Below are 17,432 nucleotides of genomic sequence, written 5' to 3' on the forward strand. Positions count from 1 at the left end.
CAGAAGTAACGAGTAGTGAGCAGGGAGGGAAAGGAGAAAAGAAAGAACACAGTGGTTTTGTATTCTGCCTGAATTACTGTTTGTGCTGGTGTTTAAGCAGGTCTAGTGCTGCCTGCGGCAGAGGAAGGGCAGATACTTCAGGTTCTTGCCTGCAACCACCAGGCTTGTAGCAAACACACGGAAACATCACTGCTGACATTTCCATTGCTCAAACCATCTCTGGGTGACACAACGAGCTCTAAGAGAGGTCCCAAACACAAACTTTCTGTTTCCTTCAAAGCCTTCCCAGTTCAGCTCATGCACTTCACTCCTCTGATAACTCAGTCACTCCTGCTTGCTGCCTGCCTGAAAGCTCAAGCTGTACCAGCAAAGAGCATCTTCTCTGGGAATGCCTGCACAGTGCAATTACCTTGATTGATGAGCTTGATTGATGAGCGTCAGCACTTGGCCTCCGAGGCTGCCTGGTACAAGCAGCACTGAGTGCAGCCTTGCCAGCCTTACTGCTCCCAGCCCGCTGCTGCACCTGCCCAACAAGCCTGGGGAATTTTTTCTGCCCACAGATGCTCTAGGATGTGTCCTCAGTCAATCTATGGAAGAATATGTCTAAAATATTCTGAGAAAGCATTGGTGGGCTTGCAGGGCTCCCAGGACTTTCCTCTGATCCCACCTCTGCATCCTTTCTCAGCACGTGCAGGCTGGGGTTTTTTCAGTGGCTTCTCCCCACCTCCAGCACTGTACAAGTTACTTGCCTGTCTATTTTCAGGACTAGTTCAGCCAAAGCAGGATGCAGAAAGGCACCTTGCATAGATGAAATGTATTTCTCACCTTACAGAAGCCAAACCGAATCCTTGCTAAGCTTTACACTGGCAGATGCTGAATCAGGCCACTGGGAAAAGAAAAAAAAAAAAAAAAAATCAATGGAGCTGATTCTACATCCTGATTTCCACCCTCTCCTTCTAAACCAGGGAAGGTGCTTCTGTGCTGGCAAAGTCCTGTGATGGACTCTGGCCAGCTGCTTTCTCAGGGCATCAGCTCTGAGATGAGACACCCCCCCAGACTGTACATTCCCAAGCTGGCAGCACCCACAGTCCTGCCCCATGGCACCTTCTTCCCGGGCTCTGCCAGTGCCACCAGGTCCGGCTGGACAGCATCCCGCAGGGCAGCCCAGCATCAACCCCTTCCGCAGGCAGGAAGGCTGTGGACAAGAGCTGGGGATGATCTCAAGGTCACGCAAGGACAGGGCACCTCTAAAGGGCACTGGCACCCATCCTGCCCCCTCAAACCTTTGCTCAGTTTAGCAAGCCCAATCCCAGCTAAATAAAGAAGCACCTCCAGAGGCACCGTCTACTTGCAGCACCCAAAGGGATGAAGTGACTTGTCATTTTTTATTCCCAACGGCGCGACATTAATTCATCACAAAATATGCCACTAGATGGGGCTTTCTGGACAGCCATCCGCAGGAGAGAACCGCTTCTGCTTGGTCAAGCGGCTCCTTTCCTTTCCTAAACCCAAAAGTGTCCCCTTCCAAGTAAAAGGTGCCCCAAAAGATGCTTCGTGGGCAGCGAGGGGTCTCCTGCAGGGGAGGGGAAGCTGCGGACCAGAAGGCAGGATGGCACTGTGCCTTGGGGCCAGCTCTTTAAAGCTCATTTTTCTCCAGGTTTGCAGCAGGCACGTCACTGCCCTGACCTGGCAGCCCCAAAGCAGAGGCCAAGCAAGGACTTTTCCCTGTGGGTGTCCCCGAGGCCAGTGCAGGATCTCTGGCAGCACTTGGGAAGCCCTGAGCTGGGGAGGGAGAATGGTTTTGGGGGCTGCTGCCTGTGGGGCAGAAGGCAGGGCAGGGCATAGCACTTGCCAGTCTCACCCCTCCACCATCACCCTCCTGCATCCCCTTGAGAGCAGACATCACGACACCGAAGGACTCATTCTCACCTCAGAGTCCCCAGATTATCGCTCCTTTCACTATGTTCATGCAGCTGAGTACCAATTTGGCCCCACTCCCTCCCAGTGCTCTTGGGCAAAGTGTGCCTAAGTTTCTGCGTTCGAACCAGCTCTCCCAAACCCTCCTCTGTGGCAAACCTCACCAGTCCAGCATGGGTGGAGATGGGAGCAAGACACTGAGGAGGTTCATTTGCCCCCCTTGCAGCCCCGAGATACAGGCTGGCTCCCTGCACCTGCATGGCCGTCTCCTCCATCCTCCCCAGAACCTGCCCCTACAGCCCCCATAACTGGGCTGGTTTTGCTGCCCAGCACCGGCAGCTAGTCCCATGTCTGGGAAATTATCTCCAGGCTGCCAGGTTGCTGAAGATGGAGCGTGACAAAGCCACGTGGCATAAGGCACAGGCCTAGATGTCCAGGTCACCGTGTCCAGAAAGGTGTCAGCTGCCTACACACATTTGCCTGCAAACCTCTGGGGGATGCTCATAGTGCCCGGAGAGCAGCAGCCCCAGGAGCCCCTGTGCTCTCTGGGCAGAGGGAACCCGGCTGGTTTGCAATTGCGACGCACCTTGCTAATTCTGGAAATGACCCCTAACAGTGCCTGCTTTGGTGCAGGGTGCCGGCTGGTTTGGCTGGCCACCCTGGGGCTCAGGTACATCGCGAGGGCTCTTGGGCTCTACCCCAGTACAGGCTACATAACACCCATTAGGCAGTAATTAATCTCCGCTCTCCAAAAATCATCCAGTACCTTTAAAGAGCCATTGCTGCTTCTTTCCATGAAGGTTGCAAGGCAGAGAAGACACTTGCTAGACATTTTAAAGCCAGTATCCATCAACGTAGCTATTTATTACATATCTGCCATATCTAAACCAGTCAAAAAAATCCTAATCTCTGCCGCAAAATATTCCTAAGGAGCCGCAGGGGCTGGAGCTGCCCCGGATTGCCGAGCTGGCAGGCAGGCAGGCAGCAGGAGCGTCCGCTGCTGACTCGTCTATTGAAGCGATGCCTGCACGTTTCCGTGGGAGCCCCGCCACGAGTGGGGATGGGCTGCGATCGCTCCCGCGCCACCGCCGCCACCGCCGCCATCCTCTCCTGTGACCCCCAGTGCCCACCGCCCTGCGCTGCCCACCCCAGCCGGGGAGATGGAGCTGCCCCAGGAGTGATGCTGCTGGCAGGAGCCCATGTGATGCTGGGCTAGCGCCGCTCGCCCCCTCGTCCCTCTCCCGCTCGCTCGCAGGCTGTCATGGCGACTCCCAATAATGTTACTCCCACCAACTGCAGCTGGTGGCCCATCTCGGCGCTGGAGAACGACGCAGGGAAATCCACGGAGGGGGAGGAAAATCAGGACCCGACAGACCCCGCTCTCAAATCCCAGGACAGACTGGTTTTGTACCACTGGACCCAGTCCTTCAGCTCGCAAAAGGTAAAAATATAATCGCTCGGCCAGGTTCCTGGGGAAGAATCGCCTCCAGCCCCCAGGGCATCCCCTTGCCTCGGAAGGATGGATGCACTCAAGGGGAGAGCGAGGGGCTCACCCCCAGGGCTGGCGAGGGCAACAGAGTGTGGCCAGGCAGCTCTTTTGTACCTGCGGTGCTGTGTTTGAACATCGGCTGCCTGGGGAGGGGATGGCGCGGGGGGGGCCCTCCCAAATCCTGCTTTTGCTTTGGGATCGCGGCTTGCAGGCTCGCACCGGAGCTGCCTCAGCTTTGTGCTCGCTCACAGCCCCGCTGTGGCATGGCCAGGAGCACAGACAAAGGCTGAGCCAGGCCCTGGGACCACCCTGCTGCTGGGAGAGGGGGAGGCAGCCCCCGAGCCGGGCTCCTTCCCGGGAGCGGATCCCAGCACGCAGCGACAATATTTACCCCTGACATTGCAGCAGCGCCCTGGAAATCCTATTCCCGAGGCGCCCCAGCGAGAAATCACATTTTCCAGGCAATAGTAAATGCTCATTTTGCAGCACGCCAGCTGTGTAGCAAAGCCGACCTCCTCCCCTGGCCCCAAGCCCCCCGTCATTCCCGCGCCGTTATTATTATACGGGGAACCGGCTGTTCAGAGGGGGGGAACACAAAGTTCCCCCAGTGCCAGGGCCCCTGGAGCCCCGCAGCCTGGCGGGGAGGCCGGGGGGCCGGGGCAGAGACGCCCGTTGCTGTTGCAGGCACAAAGGAAGGGGAGGATGCCCGATGCAGCAGGGTGGCTGCACATGGTCGGCTTCACCGCGGCTGGCAGCGGGTGACTAATGGGCCTCTGAGCCGCACCGGTGAGGGATGCTCGTGCCCTGCTCCCCCACCTCGTGCTGGGCTTGCTGTTGTTTTTTGTCTTGCTCGTTTGGCTGCCAGCGGCGGGGAGGCAGCGGTGAAGGCACTTCTTGTCCGGGGGTTCCTACAACCGGCTTCAGCTCTGTGGGGCTGGGAACAGGGCAGAGCACACCTAGAGCCATGGCACTGGCTGGCACGTTGGCTCCAAGCTTTGCTTTTGAGGTCACTTGCAAGGAAAGGGTGTTTGCTGGAAGGCAGTTGAGCACAAGCCAGTGTGATGAACATTGCAGGACAAGGAGTGGCAGGGGCTGCATGGGACCCCCCAGTAGAGGAGTTTTGCTCGGAGCCGGCTGCAGGTGCAGCTTTTCCTGCTCTGCCCCGGGAGCTGCTCGGAACCACCCCCCATGGGCACCGGGCTGTTTGTGGGAGGGATCCTGAGCGCCACCAGGATCTGGCCTTGCCTGCTAAGGGCTTTTTGAGTTTACAGCCAGCTTTGGATTTTTATACAAGATGCCTCATTGCAGCCGTGCTGGCACTGTGGGGGCCATCTGGGGGGTCCAGGCAGGTGTCATCACCCTTGGCCTGGGACCCCTCCTCGGGACGCTGGCAGGGGGTCCTCTCGCCTGCAGGCACTGGGGTTACCCCCGGAGCTGAGCCCTGCTGCCTGCACTGCCTCCTGCCTGGCAGCTGCCCCAGCCAGGCCTTCAGCCTCGGCTCCTGAGAGCAGAACAGGGGGGCACAGGGAGCTCGGGGCGGGGTGACCCGGGTGGTCCTGGCCAGGGTTTAGCCATCAGCCAGGAGGAAAAGGCCAAGGGCAAGTCGCAGCTGAGGGACCCGGGCGTTTTCTTGTTTGACTTTAAAAGAAAAAATGAATTTGCCAGCCCCGTAAATAATTAATGACTAACTCCCCAGGAACACTGAAGTACTCATAGAAATGCTTATATTTGTTAAGTTGTATTTTTAGCTGCTGCTAGTTGGAGAAAAACAGCACTTTTCCCTCATTCAGTGGTTCTGTATATTGTGGCTGTCTCACATCCTCCAAGGCTGTTTTTTTTGCATGTTTCACATACTTAGTTCATAATGGTCAGGTTTTTATAACCCAGAAGCCTAAAACGCCACTCCTAAGCACATATCCAACACCATCTCAAAGCAGCAGGATCAGCCCTGAGAGCCAGCTGTAGGTGCCCCACATCCAGCCCCACTCCTGCCTCCTCCTGCCCCTCCGCACCACGGGATCCAGCTTTCCCACCCATGAGACCGGTGGGTGCCACCCCCACGGTGCCACTCGCTGGCCCGGGGCTGGAGGAGGGCAGGGGACAGCAGCAGGTTTGGCACAAGGGGTGCAAAGCTGATGGGTGATGTCCTCAAGCCAGCAGCAGCGCAGAGGAGGAGGGGTGCTGTGCAGGGTCACAGGGGCTGCTTGAAACCCTCCACAAAACGGAGCCTCCTCCCTACTCAAAACGTGCCTGGGGAAGCCAGGGCCCACCCCCGGGAGTGGGACATACCTGAGTTAGCCTCCAGGTCTCCTTCAGCTGGGTGGTAGGACCCACTGGGGGCAAGTGCAAGGCATAGCACTGCTGCAGCCTCTGCTTCCTCCTCATCCTCCCTGGGTGTGTGCTGGGTTATGCTGGGACCCACAGCAGCATCACTGATTGCCCCCAGCTGGGGAGCTGCCTCTGCCCAGTGCTGAGGGGTGGGCTCTCAGCCCACCAGCCCCTCCACCCCCTCCACCTGTTGCATAGGCCACCAGCAACCAGCAAGAGGATGGTCCATGATCCCCCAATTTTAGGATGGGTTTGGGTCTCCCTTCTTTACTGGAAAAGCAAATCCTTGCTTGGCTGCCTGGATTTTGCAGCTGCCCCATGCCAAGAGCTGCTTGGCTTCTTGCAGGATGAGCACGTGTCCTGGCACATCGCTGTGCTTGAGTGGGAGGGGAGAGCCAGGGAGGTGCGATGGGGTGGCGGTGGGGTTGGTTTGCTTTGAGGGCTCTGGGGACCAGCTTGGTGCACAGCGCTGAGCCCTTTCTCCCTGGCCTCTTGCCCCAGGTGCGGCTCGTCATTGCAGAGAAGGGGCTGCCCTGCGAGGAGCGGGACGTCAGCATGCCCCTGATGGAGCACAAGGAGCCCTGGTTCATGCGGCTCAACCTGGGGGAGGAGGTGCCTGTCATCATCCACAGGGACAACATCATCAGCGACTACAACCAGATCATTGACTACATGGAGAAGAATTTCACAGGAGGTAAGTGAGGGGGGTAGACTGCATCTTGGGGGAATCTCAGGTCTAATCCAGATGTTTGCCAAATGCAACCACTTTTTCCTTTGAAGTTTCGTCTTTATCCTAGAAGAGCAGCAAGCCACCAACCCTCCTCAAACTTCTTTTTTCTCATGAAAATTAAGGATTTCCAGCAGAAATCCCCAAATAATCCCTTGGAAGTGCTGCTGGAGGGCTCTGGGAGGAGGCGTAGCTGGGTGTCCCCTTTGTCTGCCTTGGAGGCCATGGTCCCAAACTGGACCATTTCTCCCCGTCCCTGTGGTGTGTGGTGGCATCTCCCCAGAGCCACAGCTGGCACGGCCCATGGGAATGTTCCTGGGTTCAGCCACCTTTGTACTTTGGCATTGGGTAAGGGTGTAAAACCTGCCATAATTGGCCCCACTGAGAGAAGGTGGCTTTGAGCCGGGTGCTGCTGTCCCTCTCCTCTTCCATGAGGAGACCTATGCCACCAGCCATGGGCAGGGGACCCTGCCATCCCTGGTGCCTCTGCACCTCAGAGACAACTGCCTCTTTAAAGTCAAAGCCAGAAGTGCTGGGGACCATGGGAGGATGATGTGACACAAACCCAGAGGCAGGGACAGCCAGGAGAGGGAAGCTTGTATTCCCCCTGGAGCAGGGCTGCAGTCAGTGGCCGGCTCAGCCCGGCACACCAGGATGCTGAAACAGCGCTGGAAGGCGGCTGTTTGCACGGGCACTGCGGCAAGCAGCCTCTTGTCGGCATCTCACATCCCTTTGCCCTCATTTCCCCAAACCTGCGGCTGTCGGGCTGGGACGCCCTGCCAGGGAGGCTTCAAAGCTGAGCAGGGAGCTTGGGCTGTGCCATCACGACGTTCGCCCCAGCATCCATCCCTCTTGCAACAGAGACATCAAAACCATCTCAAAATAGCTCCCAAAGCAAGGGCATCTTGCCAGCTCAGCTGTTGTCCTCTCCCAGCCCCGCCACGGTGGTGCTGCTCAGTGGAGGCACGATGCTCGATGCTCGCTCACTGGCAGGGCAGCAGGGATGGGAACAGCCAGGAGCAGCCCGTGCTGGCAGCAGCTCCCAGGGAATGGGAGCCACGTTCCTGCCCAGAGGCAGCCCCAGGGCCAAGGAGCAGCAGGGAGCGTCAGTCCATGGGGCTGTGGTTCCTGCACCGCTTCGCCTTGTCTCTGCAAAGGGCAGGTGTACCAGCATATGTGACAACAGGCTGTCCCCAGCAGGAGGGGGACACAGTGCTGCCCGTGCACTGGAAAACTCCTGTCACTGAGATTTTCCAGCCAGGTGCAATTTCTTACCTCTTCGCTGAGAAATGGAGAGGGGAAGCTCCAGGGAAGAGGGTCCAGAGCATCAGTCCCTGGTGTGTGCTCTGCTCCGAGCCCTCACCCACCAATGCTAGCTGGCAAAAGCATTGTCAGGATGACACGGTGTTGGTCTGAGGGGGGAATCACCCACCGTGCAGGAACATGCAGAGCTTGAAAATGCCTTTATAAGAAGGTGTAGTCACTGAGTTTTCCCCTGGCTGGGAGCATGGTCTGTTTCAGCTGCGTACACACACATTGAGGGTCAGCCATCAGTAAAGGGGGGTGTGATGAGCAATGCTTTTCTTTCCCCAGAAAAGCAGTGAATAGTGCTGATAAGTCACCTTTGAGGGCGCTTCTTATGAGTGCACTGCCCAGCAGTGCCAGGAAACCACTGATGAGTTGGCTGGTGGCAGCACAGCTCAGAGCCTGGGTGAGGGGCTCCTCCAAGTTCTGCATTGCCAGCCCTGTCCTTCAGAGCATCCCCCCACCCCTGCACAGCCCATCGTCTGCTGACTATGTGCAACAACAGCCCATACATACAGGTCTGCCATGGCGTGCAAAGACAGGGCAAGCACCATCCCACCAAAAAACCTCCCTGGGACGTGTTGAAGGACACGGGCCGGCAGCCAGAACACCGCTATTTCATTGTGGTCACTCTGTCTGGCTGCCGAATGGGGTGGTCACTCTGGATGTGCTGGTTTCCAGCCTCAGCCCCAGCCCATCGAGTGCTGGCCGGGAGCCCTGTGGAAGGCGCACGCAGGCTGTAGGTCAATGATTATTTCATTCAGCCGGTCACTTTTCTCCGATGGAAAATCCTCGCTTGGAGAGCTGGAGCCCCGGCAGCAAGCAGCCCATGGGCAGGGCTCCCCTCCCGCAGGGGACAGTAATACTGATGCCCATCGGTCAGAAGAACTCTGGGGAGCCTACCAGCAGAGACAGTCCCACATCAGAGCTGCTGGGATGTTTGCGATACAGGAGCTGCCAAAATTTCCCTGGCCCCTGTCCAGCCAGAGGCGCGGGCAGGTGTGATGCTGCCTGGCCCGGGGCAGGGCGAGCTGTGCATCTCTGCCAGGTGGGCATCGCCACACAGCCTTGCTCCTGCCACTGGCAATGGAGCTGGGCAGGGCCGTCATTTCAGGCTCTTAATTAAGGGGCCGCGTTGCCCATGTCTGGCAAAGTTCTTCTGCCGATGGGCAGCCCAAGGCACAGGCGCCCAGTGAGCCCCACACTGCGGGCAGCATGTGGGCAACTGGCTTCACCAAGTCCCAGTGGTAAGTTTACTCACAACCTGCTATCTGCAAACACCGTACGCATTTATGATCCCATAAAATAAAGGACCTGATATTCCTGGGGGAGAAAAGAGCAACATTTCGCTCCTTGTGGTGTCGTCTGCCATGTATTTTGAACAGAAAGTGTGATAAAAAGAGCATGATGCAAACTGCCATCCGCAGATGAATAAACCCCAAGGTGCAGAGAAGAGGAGCCGTCCGGGACGAGGGATGCTCCTGCCGCTGAGGCACCAGCTGAGCGCGGTGGGGAGGTGTGCTGGGCTCCTTCCTTGATCATCTACGCCCCAATTACCCATTCTGAATGGCATTTTCAAGAAAGCACAAGGCAATTAGGTACCTCATTGCCACTGCCGTAACAAGTGCATAACTCAGAAGATCCCAGACTCAAATCGCTGTGTTTTGTTTTAGCTGTTTTCTGCAGAGCAAGAAGATTTTGTTCTTCTAAGAGATGTAAAACCACAGCACACAATTTGGGGGCTGCAGAGATGAAGGGCTTGCTGCACTGAGCTCCTGGAGACGCAGGGGCTGCGGGGCTGGGTAACAACACGCGTACACATCCCTGTGGTCCTGTGGGTTTTCCCATCGCTGGGCACGGTCTGGATGTGTGCCTGGCCGGCATGGGCTGTGGGGAGAGGCACGGGGTACAATTTTGGGTTAAAGCACTGCCACAGCCAGCCTGCTCGGAGGTAGCTCAAGCAGGATAACACACTGGAGTCCAGCGCAGGCTAATGAGCCACTAATGAGCGCCTGAGCCCCCTTGGGTCCTGCTAACAGCTTTCCCTTTGCCCTCACAGAAAACGTCACCCAGCTGATCCCCGAGCCGGGCAGCCTGCTGCACTCGCGGGTGCTGCAGTACCGGGAGCTGCTGGACTCGCTGCCCATGGACGCCTACACGCACGGCTGCATCCTGCACCCCGAGCTCACCACCGATTCCATGATCCCAAAGTACGCGACCGCTGAGATCCGCAGTAAGTTGCCTCTCCGGCAGGGCTGCCCGCGGCCAGTGCCAGTGGGCCAGCTCCTCCAGCCCTTCCTCTAGGCTTGGTTTGGCTCCGCAGCCCGGCCGGCCACCCTGCTCGTCTCCCTTTTCCACCAATGCAGGCAGGGACCGAGCTGCAAAATAGCAAAGCACAGCTGATCTGGGAGCTGCAGGCACTCTGTAGAGGCTTCCCAGCCCTGGAGGTGACTGGACTCCCATGGCCATGCACAGTTCTTGCTCAGCTCTTTCTGGGGCACATGAATTTGCTCCTTCTCCCACACGTCCCCTTGCCTTCCAATAGCTCTAAGGAAAAAGGTGGGAGAGTACAGCCAGATTGAGTTGCAGATAGTGGATGAATCGGCATAAGACTATGTACCTGACCTTCAAGCGCTCATGAAACATTGACGATGCTTAATATAACTCAACAGCAAGGATTTCTCCTGGAAAGAGTTCCCTTGCCAGAAAAGTGACCTTGTTGGGAGGGCACCATTACGCCAAACATCTCTTCCCTCCTTTAGGCTCCTGCCCCAAGCAGCGCCTGTAGCAACCCCCCTTCACAGTCCTTTCAGCTGCCTGGGTCATGGATGGTCCCTCTGAGATGGGTTGCACTCATGCACAAAGAGAAAAAGGCTGTCCCTGAGGTGTATCTTGTGATCTGCCCTGCCTCTGTGGGCACCCTGCACAGGCGGCTTTCCCCATGTCACCAGGAGTCACCTCCACCCTCAGACCTCAGGCAGATGCAGGGTGCTGAGCCCAGCCCCTCCCCAAAGAGCACTGCTGTGATGGCATCAGCCACCGCCTGCCTCGCATCACCTCCCCAGCACCCCACCGAGGTCCTTAAAAACATCTCCCCACCCAAACCTCTTTTCTGGTGGCATTTTTCCCAAGCCACTGCAACGGAGGGGCTGTGAGCAGGCCCGTGGGATGCCCCAGTGCTGGTGGCACCCTTCCCCCCCAGCACATCCCCTGTGCCCCAGCAATGTCTCAGCTGCCCTGTTGCAGTGGGTGCTGAGGCAAATCCATGCAGTTGTGTCCTAAGAAGAGGGTGAACCAAGGTCCAGGCTGTCCCAACAGAAACAGGGGAATGAACCCAGGGTGATATCGAGGTTTCCCTCTGAGCTGCAGCCCCAGGAGAGCCAGCTGGAAGCCTTAGCGAGCACAGCCTTCAAGGCTTGTGATGGGAAACAGGGAGTTTCATCAATTTTGTGGCAGCATATAGCCCGCTGCTGGCTGCTGCCCTGGCACCTCCTGCACCCACCCATCAGCAGAGCCAAGCTCTTGCTGGAGGCAACAAGGAAGGAGAGACAGATGGTCCCTGGCAGGAAGGGATTAGCCCAGCTTTGGGTAATTTTTGTTGTCCCTAAGGTGTTACTCTGCATCTCGTATTCTCTTCTTCTATTTACTCTGCTCATTTCCCTCCGTTAGCTCCCTTGCACAAAGGCCTTTGCATCCTCCCCGTGCCCTGCGAGGGAGGAGGGTAGTGGGCATCTCTCCCGTGCTCATGATGGGCTCCATGCTACTGAATTGCATCCCTGTACACCGAGCCGGGGTGGGATAGCTTCATCTGGGAGGGAGCATCCCGCTGCTCCCTGCCGTGCTGCTCTGCACGCACACCCACACATGGGCAGCCGGCTCGGACATCCCAAAGGAACAACCTGCTGGGATGTAGCTGCAGGAACCAGGTTATGGGGAGGCTCAGGAACGTTCTTAAAACAGAAAGAGATAGAGATCCTGCTAGCAGCTCTAATATGAATCCAGCAGAGGAAAGGAAGAGCTGAAACCCACAGAGTGGGACTCACCACAGCCAGGGAGGGGGATCTGCTGCACCCCACAGCCGGTGCTGCCCTGCCATGAGTGGATGAGGGGCTGAAGAAGCCACGTGTCCTTGGGAGAGTGTGCAATGCCCCAGCCAGCCACCTGCTCGTATGGCAGCACAGCAGTAGCGAGCCATGAGTTTGGTCAATTTTAGCTCTCTGGGGTGTTTTTCTTGTTGCTATTACACTATTTCACAGGCAGGACAAGGTGCTTTGCTACCAGACTTACGTATCATCCCAACCCCTGCCAAACACAGCCCCCCAGTCCCTCTGTCTTTCTGCCCCCAGGACATTTAGCTAACGCCAGCACGGAGCTGATGAAGCTGGACCACGAAGAGGAGCCACAGCTGTCGGAGCCCTACCTCTCCAAGCAGAAGAAGCTCATGGTAAATGGGTGAAAGCCACACAAACCTCTGGTGGTGGGGGGACATGACCCATGGACCTGCGACGGACACCTGGTTTCTTGTGTCCCCGCACAGTTGCAGGGACACGTGTCTGTCCATCCATCCATCCCCCATCCTCACCTTGCTCTCCACCCAGGCCAAGATTCTGGAGCACGACAACGTGAACTACTTGAAGAAGATCCTTGGCGAACTGGGGATGGTGTTAGACCAGATTGAGGCTGAGCTGGAGAAGCGGAAACTGGAGTACCAAGGTAAGCGCCGGGCTGCATTTATGGGATGCTTTTCCACGCAAGGCTGAGGTGCAACACCAGGAACAGCTGATGGCTTTGCACCTGCTGAGCTTTCCCCACGGGGCCACCACTGGTGGGGCTGAGGCTGTTGCTGGGCTCTCTGGTTTCTGGGTGCACTGATATAGTTACAGCCATGGTCTCACCTCCAGCAAACCACCCCTTGCCACAGGGGACAGCAGGATCTCTGTCCTCGCAGCTGCTCCGTGGAAGCTCCAAAGTCGTTGAAGGGTGGTGGCAGGTCTCCTCCGACCCAGCAAGGGGCTACCACGGACTGGTGCTCTGGCTGGTTCAGGGAGAGGCAGGCTGGCCCCAGGCTCCTGCACCAGGAGGAGCACAGCCCGAGCCCCCTCCGGCCACGAGGCTGTGACACATCCCAGTGGAGCAGAAGCCCAATGGGAATCCGAGGGGCCCTGGAGAGGTGAGAGCCTTTACAGGACCTGCGTCAAACGCCAGCGGGTGGGAGGGAGCAACACCAGCCATCCCTGACATCAAACACATGCTGCTGGGTGCCTGCCGAGAGCCGCCCTGGCGTCCTGGCAGACAGGGATGCATGGGCACAGCTGGGCATCACTTGTCCTGCCGTCGCCTCAGGATGATGCCATCATCCTCCTGTCCCCGCTGCTGGCAGGGCTTGAAACCCCAGCCCCAGGAGGGCTGGCAGCTGCCAGTGCCATGGTGCCAGGTCCAGAGCAGAGCACGGATGCAGTTAATCAGGGGACAGCCCCACAGCCCCCCCGCCCTCCGCACCAGCCCCGGCTGCAGGGAGCCGTGCGTCACACGGGGCTGCCCCGAAGGGCCCTCAGAGGTGCCAAGGTCAGGTTCTGCAAGGCCCTCATGCATTCACAGCGGCACCCTGCATCGCCCTAATTGCCTCCAATGAACACCCTCATTAACTGATCAGAGAGCTGGGATAGCACTGCAGAATTCAGCCTAATGAGGTGCCCTCGGCAGATGTCCTGGGTGCCTGGAGCAGAGGGGTGGCTGCTGCTGCTGCTGCCGGCACCTGGGCATCCCACTGCCTTCGGTCCTTGCGTGCCACTTCTGCCCTCTGCTCTGGGTCCCCCAGCTCCCGCTGCTGTGCCCACAGCCAGGTCAGGATCTCAGCAGCGGCCACAAGCACCAGCCCTTTGGCAACTTCCCAGGAGCCGCAGTGCAGCATCTCTCCTCCCACGCAGCCCAGGCTGCCGGCCGAGGCGCAGCGATGCAGGCAGGGCAAGGGCAGGCAGGAGCAGGGTGGGAGATGCTGCAGGAGCATAGGGCGACCCGCTGCCACAGGCACCCGGCTCAGCTGGGACAGCTGGTCTGAGCTGGGGCCACTGTGGATGCAAAGGGGACAAGTTGCCTTCGCCCACACTTCTGCCCCACCTTGGTGATGGGAAGGGCTGCAAGGGGCTGGGGCACCCCACAGTAGGGTCCAGAGCTCAGCAGCGGGTGCAAGCCCAGAGTCAGGAGGGACAGGGCTGGATCGTGGCTCTCTCCCGAAGTTGCCATCCTCCCGTGTGCTTTTTCTCCTTTGCCTGCAGCAGTGCCTGGGAGCAAAGCAGCCACCTCAGCCCCACTTCCCCTGCTCTCAGCCAAAGCATCCTCAGGGTCCCCACAGCACCCAGGAGGCTCTGGCTGAAGCACCCCCACAATTCATTAGTCACTGAAAACATTTATTGACTAATTAGGCACAGGCAATCTGTCCATTTGGGCTGTGCCTCTAGCAGGATTAGGCAGGCTGCCAAGCAGCTACAAATGAGGGCTGCTAATTACCAGTAACTCCCCAGCCTGGCCCTGCAGACAGCCCTGCAGCAGCAGTGCCTGCACAGGGGTGCAATAAAGGTGCCTCTCTCCTTCCCTGAGAGCTACAGGACAGTGGAAGAACCCCAGAATTAAGGATTTGGTGCAAAGCCAGGGGCTGAGGCTGGATGGGGCCAGGTTTTGTGCCCCTTCTGCTGTTCTTCCTTACCTGCACCTCCCATCCCTTCCCTCCACCTCCCATCCCTTCTCTCAGCTCCATCCGAGCCCTGCTTGCTCCTCAGAATTGAAAAGGCATCAGGTGAGTGCTTAACACTATCCTGGCCTGAGTCTGCTTCTTCCAGACTAGCAACAGCTTGGTTTATTTCTGGATGTCTCTCTGGTGGGGCTATTTCCAGTGTCACCCATTATCAGGGGCCATCACCACTTTGGTGTCTTTCTTCATGCCCAGCATCCGCGCTGAGCTCTGCCTCCCCTGCAAACCTGGCGCTCGGCACAGACGTGCTGCCAGTGCTGGGGACTTGGGGCAGGGTCCCTGGTGCAGGAGAGGGGACAGAGGCAGGACCTCCCTGACAGTGCACAGGGAGAGAAGCCAGGCCGGGCCAGCAAATGGTTTTGATTCCTGAGGATTTCTCACATCCCTAAAATAGGACAAGTTAACATGACACTCCTGAAACAGCTCCCGGTGCAGCGAAGGACAAACGCTGCTGCCCTTCCCGGGCGCTAACACAGCAGAAGGGGTGACTGCACCGCATCTGCCTCCAAGGGGGGCCAAGGGCCCTTTGCCAGGGACCTCCTGGGTACAGGAGGATGCCATCTCCTACTGGTCTTGACTTGGGAGAGAGGCAGCAGGACCGTTTTGCAGACAGTGACCTGTATCCTCACACGGGCTATAAATTATTATCTCGTATTCCCAGCTTTTTGGACCCGCAAATCCTCCATCACATAGCTTGGTAGATGGGATCTGATCTCTTGGGACATCAGAGAGCTGAGAAAAAACACCCCAGGTCTAACACAAATGCCTCTGTGTATCTTTTGAGCAACCCTTTAGGTGCCCACGCAAGGGTTTCTCACCCTACCTGCTCTGTCGCTTCTCTCTCCAGGGCAGAAGTGTGAACTTTGGCTCTGCGGATGCGTCTTTACTTTGGCCGATGTCTTGTTAGGAGCCACCCTGCACCGCCTCAAGTTTCTGGGACTCTCTAAGAAATACTGGGAAGATGGCAGCAGACCCAACCTACAGTCCTTCTTCGACAGGATACAAAAACGCTTCGCCTTCCGGAAAGTTTTGGGAGATATACATACCACGCTCCTCTCCGCGGTGGTACCCAACGCCTTCAGGCTGGTCAAGCGGAAACCTCCCTCCTTCTTTGGAGCCTCCTTCCTGATGGGATCTCTGGGAGGAATGGGATATTTTGCTTATTGGTACTTAAAGAAAAAATACATCTAGTGCTGGCTGCTTGGTGTTTAGTTTGGTGTCTCTGTGCTGTGTGAAATTATGATGAAGCCTCAGTAACTGTAATGAAATTTGAAGCAAGGTAATGAATAATTATATTGTTTAATGTAACATTCCATAATCTAGAAGTAGAAACGTATACTGCAAGGAAATAAGACAACAACAACAAAAAAAGCGTCAACTTGTAAATGCCTTTTTTTAGGTTTAAGTATTGAACTCCAGTGAGAGGCTCAGGGGTTCACGGGCTCAGCCGTGCCCACCGGGAAGCACCACCACCTCCAGCACCAGCCGGCTCCACTGGGAAAGACAGGAATCCCGGGAAGTTTCCCAACACCCAAGTTAACTAATGGGACTTGTACGTTTGTGTTTCCAATTATTCACCGGCCACATTTCACACATGCAGGTAGTGGGGACTTTCTTCTTCTAGAAGGTGTTGTGTTGTGCTCAGAGGCTTTCCTGGGAGCAAGGTGCGGTAGCAGGTCACAGTCAAGGTGGATTTGCGTTCTTCAAGTATCCATTTTTTAAATTATTTTCATTAAAAAGAATATTTTTTATTGAGCTGCTCTTAGAATGTATCCACTTTCTACGTCTGGTTTTGGTGGGCTTTTTTTTAAAAGAATTTAAAGTCTGTCTTTAACTGCCACACTTTTTTCCTGAGATAAATCATTCTGACTTCCATCCTGAATTTTGGCACACAAAGGAGATTATTGTTTTAAGCCTTTTGGCTCTGTCTCTTGAGTTTTCCTTCACGGATTTGCAAAACATCTTTCACCAACTGAGCATATCTGGACTCTGAAAAAGTACAACCATTTTCAGAACTTTGCAGCACTTTCCTGAAGGCGCTTTGTCTTTCTGTTCCATCGGGGGCTCTTTTCTGTCATTTCCTCGCTATGTGTTTTCTTAGGGACACTTTGCACAGAATCACATTGATGACTTTCTTGTGCCTTTTGCATGCTGGAAAGAATAACGGGCCTCACTGCTACTCATGCTTTGAAAACTGAGATCCTCAATAAACCATATGGGAGGAGTAACGGCTTCACATTTCTAAATTGTGTTCAACATCCTTCTAGTCTTATCGCAAAGCATGCCCATGGGCAGAGGGATGGGCATGTGGTTTCTGCCTTCTCATGTACTGCATTGGTATAAAACTCACACGGAAACAATATGTATTCCTATTTCAAGGCAGTCATTTCTGTAAGCACTCAGCCTGTTAGGATCTCTTCTGGCTGGTTTTCCAAGTGCTCCGATGATCCCTAGTGAGTCATGCTGCATCTCTAGGCTTGGGAACGTATGCCAAACGTGGCTGGAGTAATACAAATCGCATTTGCCTCCAACCCAAAAATTATCTTTATGTATTTGAAAGTAGCAGGATTTCCCGGGAGCTTTGGTTCTTGATACAACCTGGCAGCCACAGAATTGTGAATATTTAGCAGGAATTACAAGGGATGAGCACGCAGCAATCAGATGGTGCAAAATGCACAAATTTACGCTGTGCTTGTCATGATCGTGTAAGCTGGCCTGACATACTTCTGGAATACGATGACCTGTGTAACTGCAAAGGTGCTGTGTTATCCCTGATACTACCCAGTGATTAGGGTCGCACTTAAAATCGGTGTGTCAGAACCCAAACCCATCACCTGCCCACACAGCCTGGGCACCTGCAGCCAAGGCTGCCGATTAAAACATTACAGATGCATGTTCTCCTAAGTATAGTTCCATAT

At 56.2% G+C, this 17,432-nt stretch overlaps 1 protein-coding gene across 1 annotated transcript; it reads left to right on the forward strand.

The window, feature by feature from the left end:
- The first annotated feature begins 2,835 nt into the window (after nucleotides 1–2,835).
- GDAP1L1 (ganglioside induced differentiation associated protein 1 like 1) lies at nucleotides 2,836–16,742 on the forward strand. The gene is made up of 6 exons (XM_040609403.1): nucleotides 2,836–3,358; nucleotides 6,236–6,428; nucleotides 9,826–9,999; nucleotides 12,113–12,210; nucleotides 12,365–12,479; nucleotides 15,362–16,742. The coding sequence occupies exons 1-6, from the start codon at nucleotides 3,179–3,181 to the stop codon at nucleotides 15,703–15,705; spliced, it is 1,104 nt and encodes a 367-aa protein (XP_040465337.1). The 5' UTR covers nucleotides 2,836–3,178; the 3' UTR covers nucleotides 15,706–16,742.
- Nucleotides 16,743–17,432: the final 690 nt, after the last annotated feature.

The sequence above is a fragment of the Falco naumanni genome, chromosome 10, assembly GCF_017639655.2.
Source record: "Falco naumanni isolate bFalNau1 chromosome 10, bFalNau1.pat, whole genome shotgun sequence".
NCBI classification, from domain to species: domain Eukaryota; kingdom Metazoa; phylum Chordata; class Aves; order Falconiformes; family Falconidae; genus Falco; species Falco naumanni.

Bases quoted from the DNA above. Each gene is read 5' to 3' on its own strand.
- GDAP1L1 (XM_040609403.1), top strand. From the start codon at position 3,179: ATGGCGACTCCCAATAATGTTACTCCCACCAACTGCAGCTGGTGGCCC. The intron at 3,359-6,235 runs GTAAAAATATAA...CTCTTGCCCCAG, and splicing joins AGTCCTTCAGCTCGCAAAAG to GTGCGGCTCGTCATTGCAGA. The intron at 12,211-12,364 runs GTAAATGGGTGA...CTCTCCACCCAG, and splicing joins CCAAGCAGAAGAAGCTCATG to GCCAAGATTCTGGAGCACGA.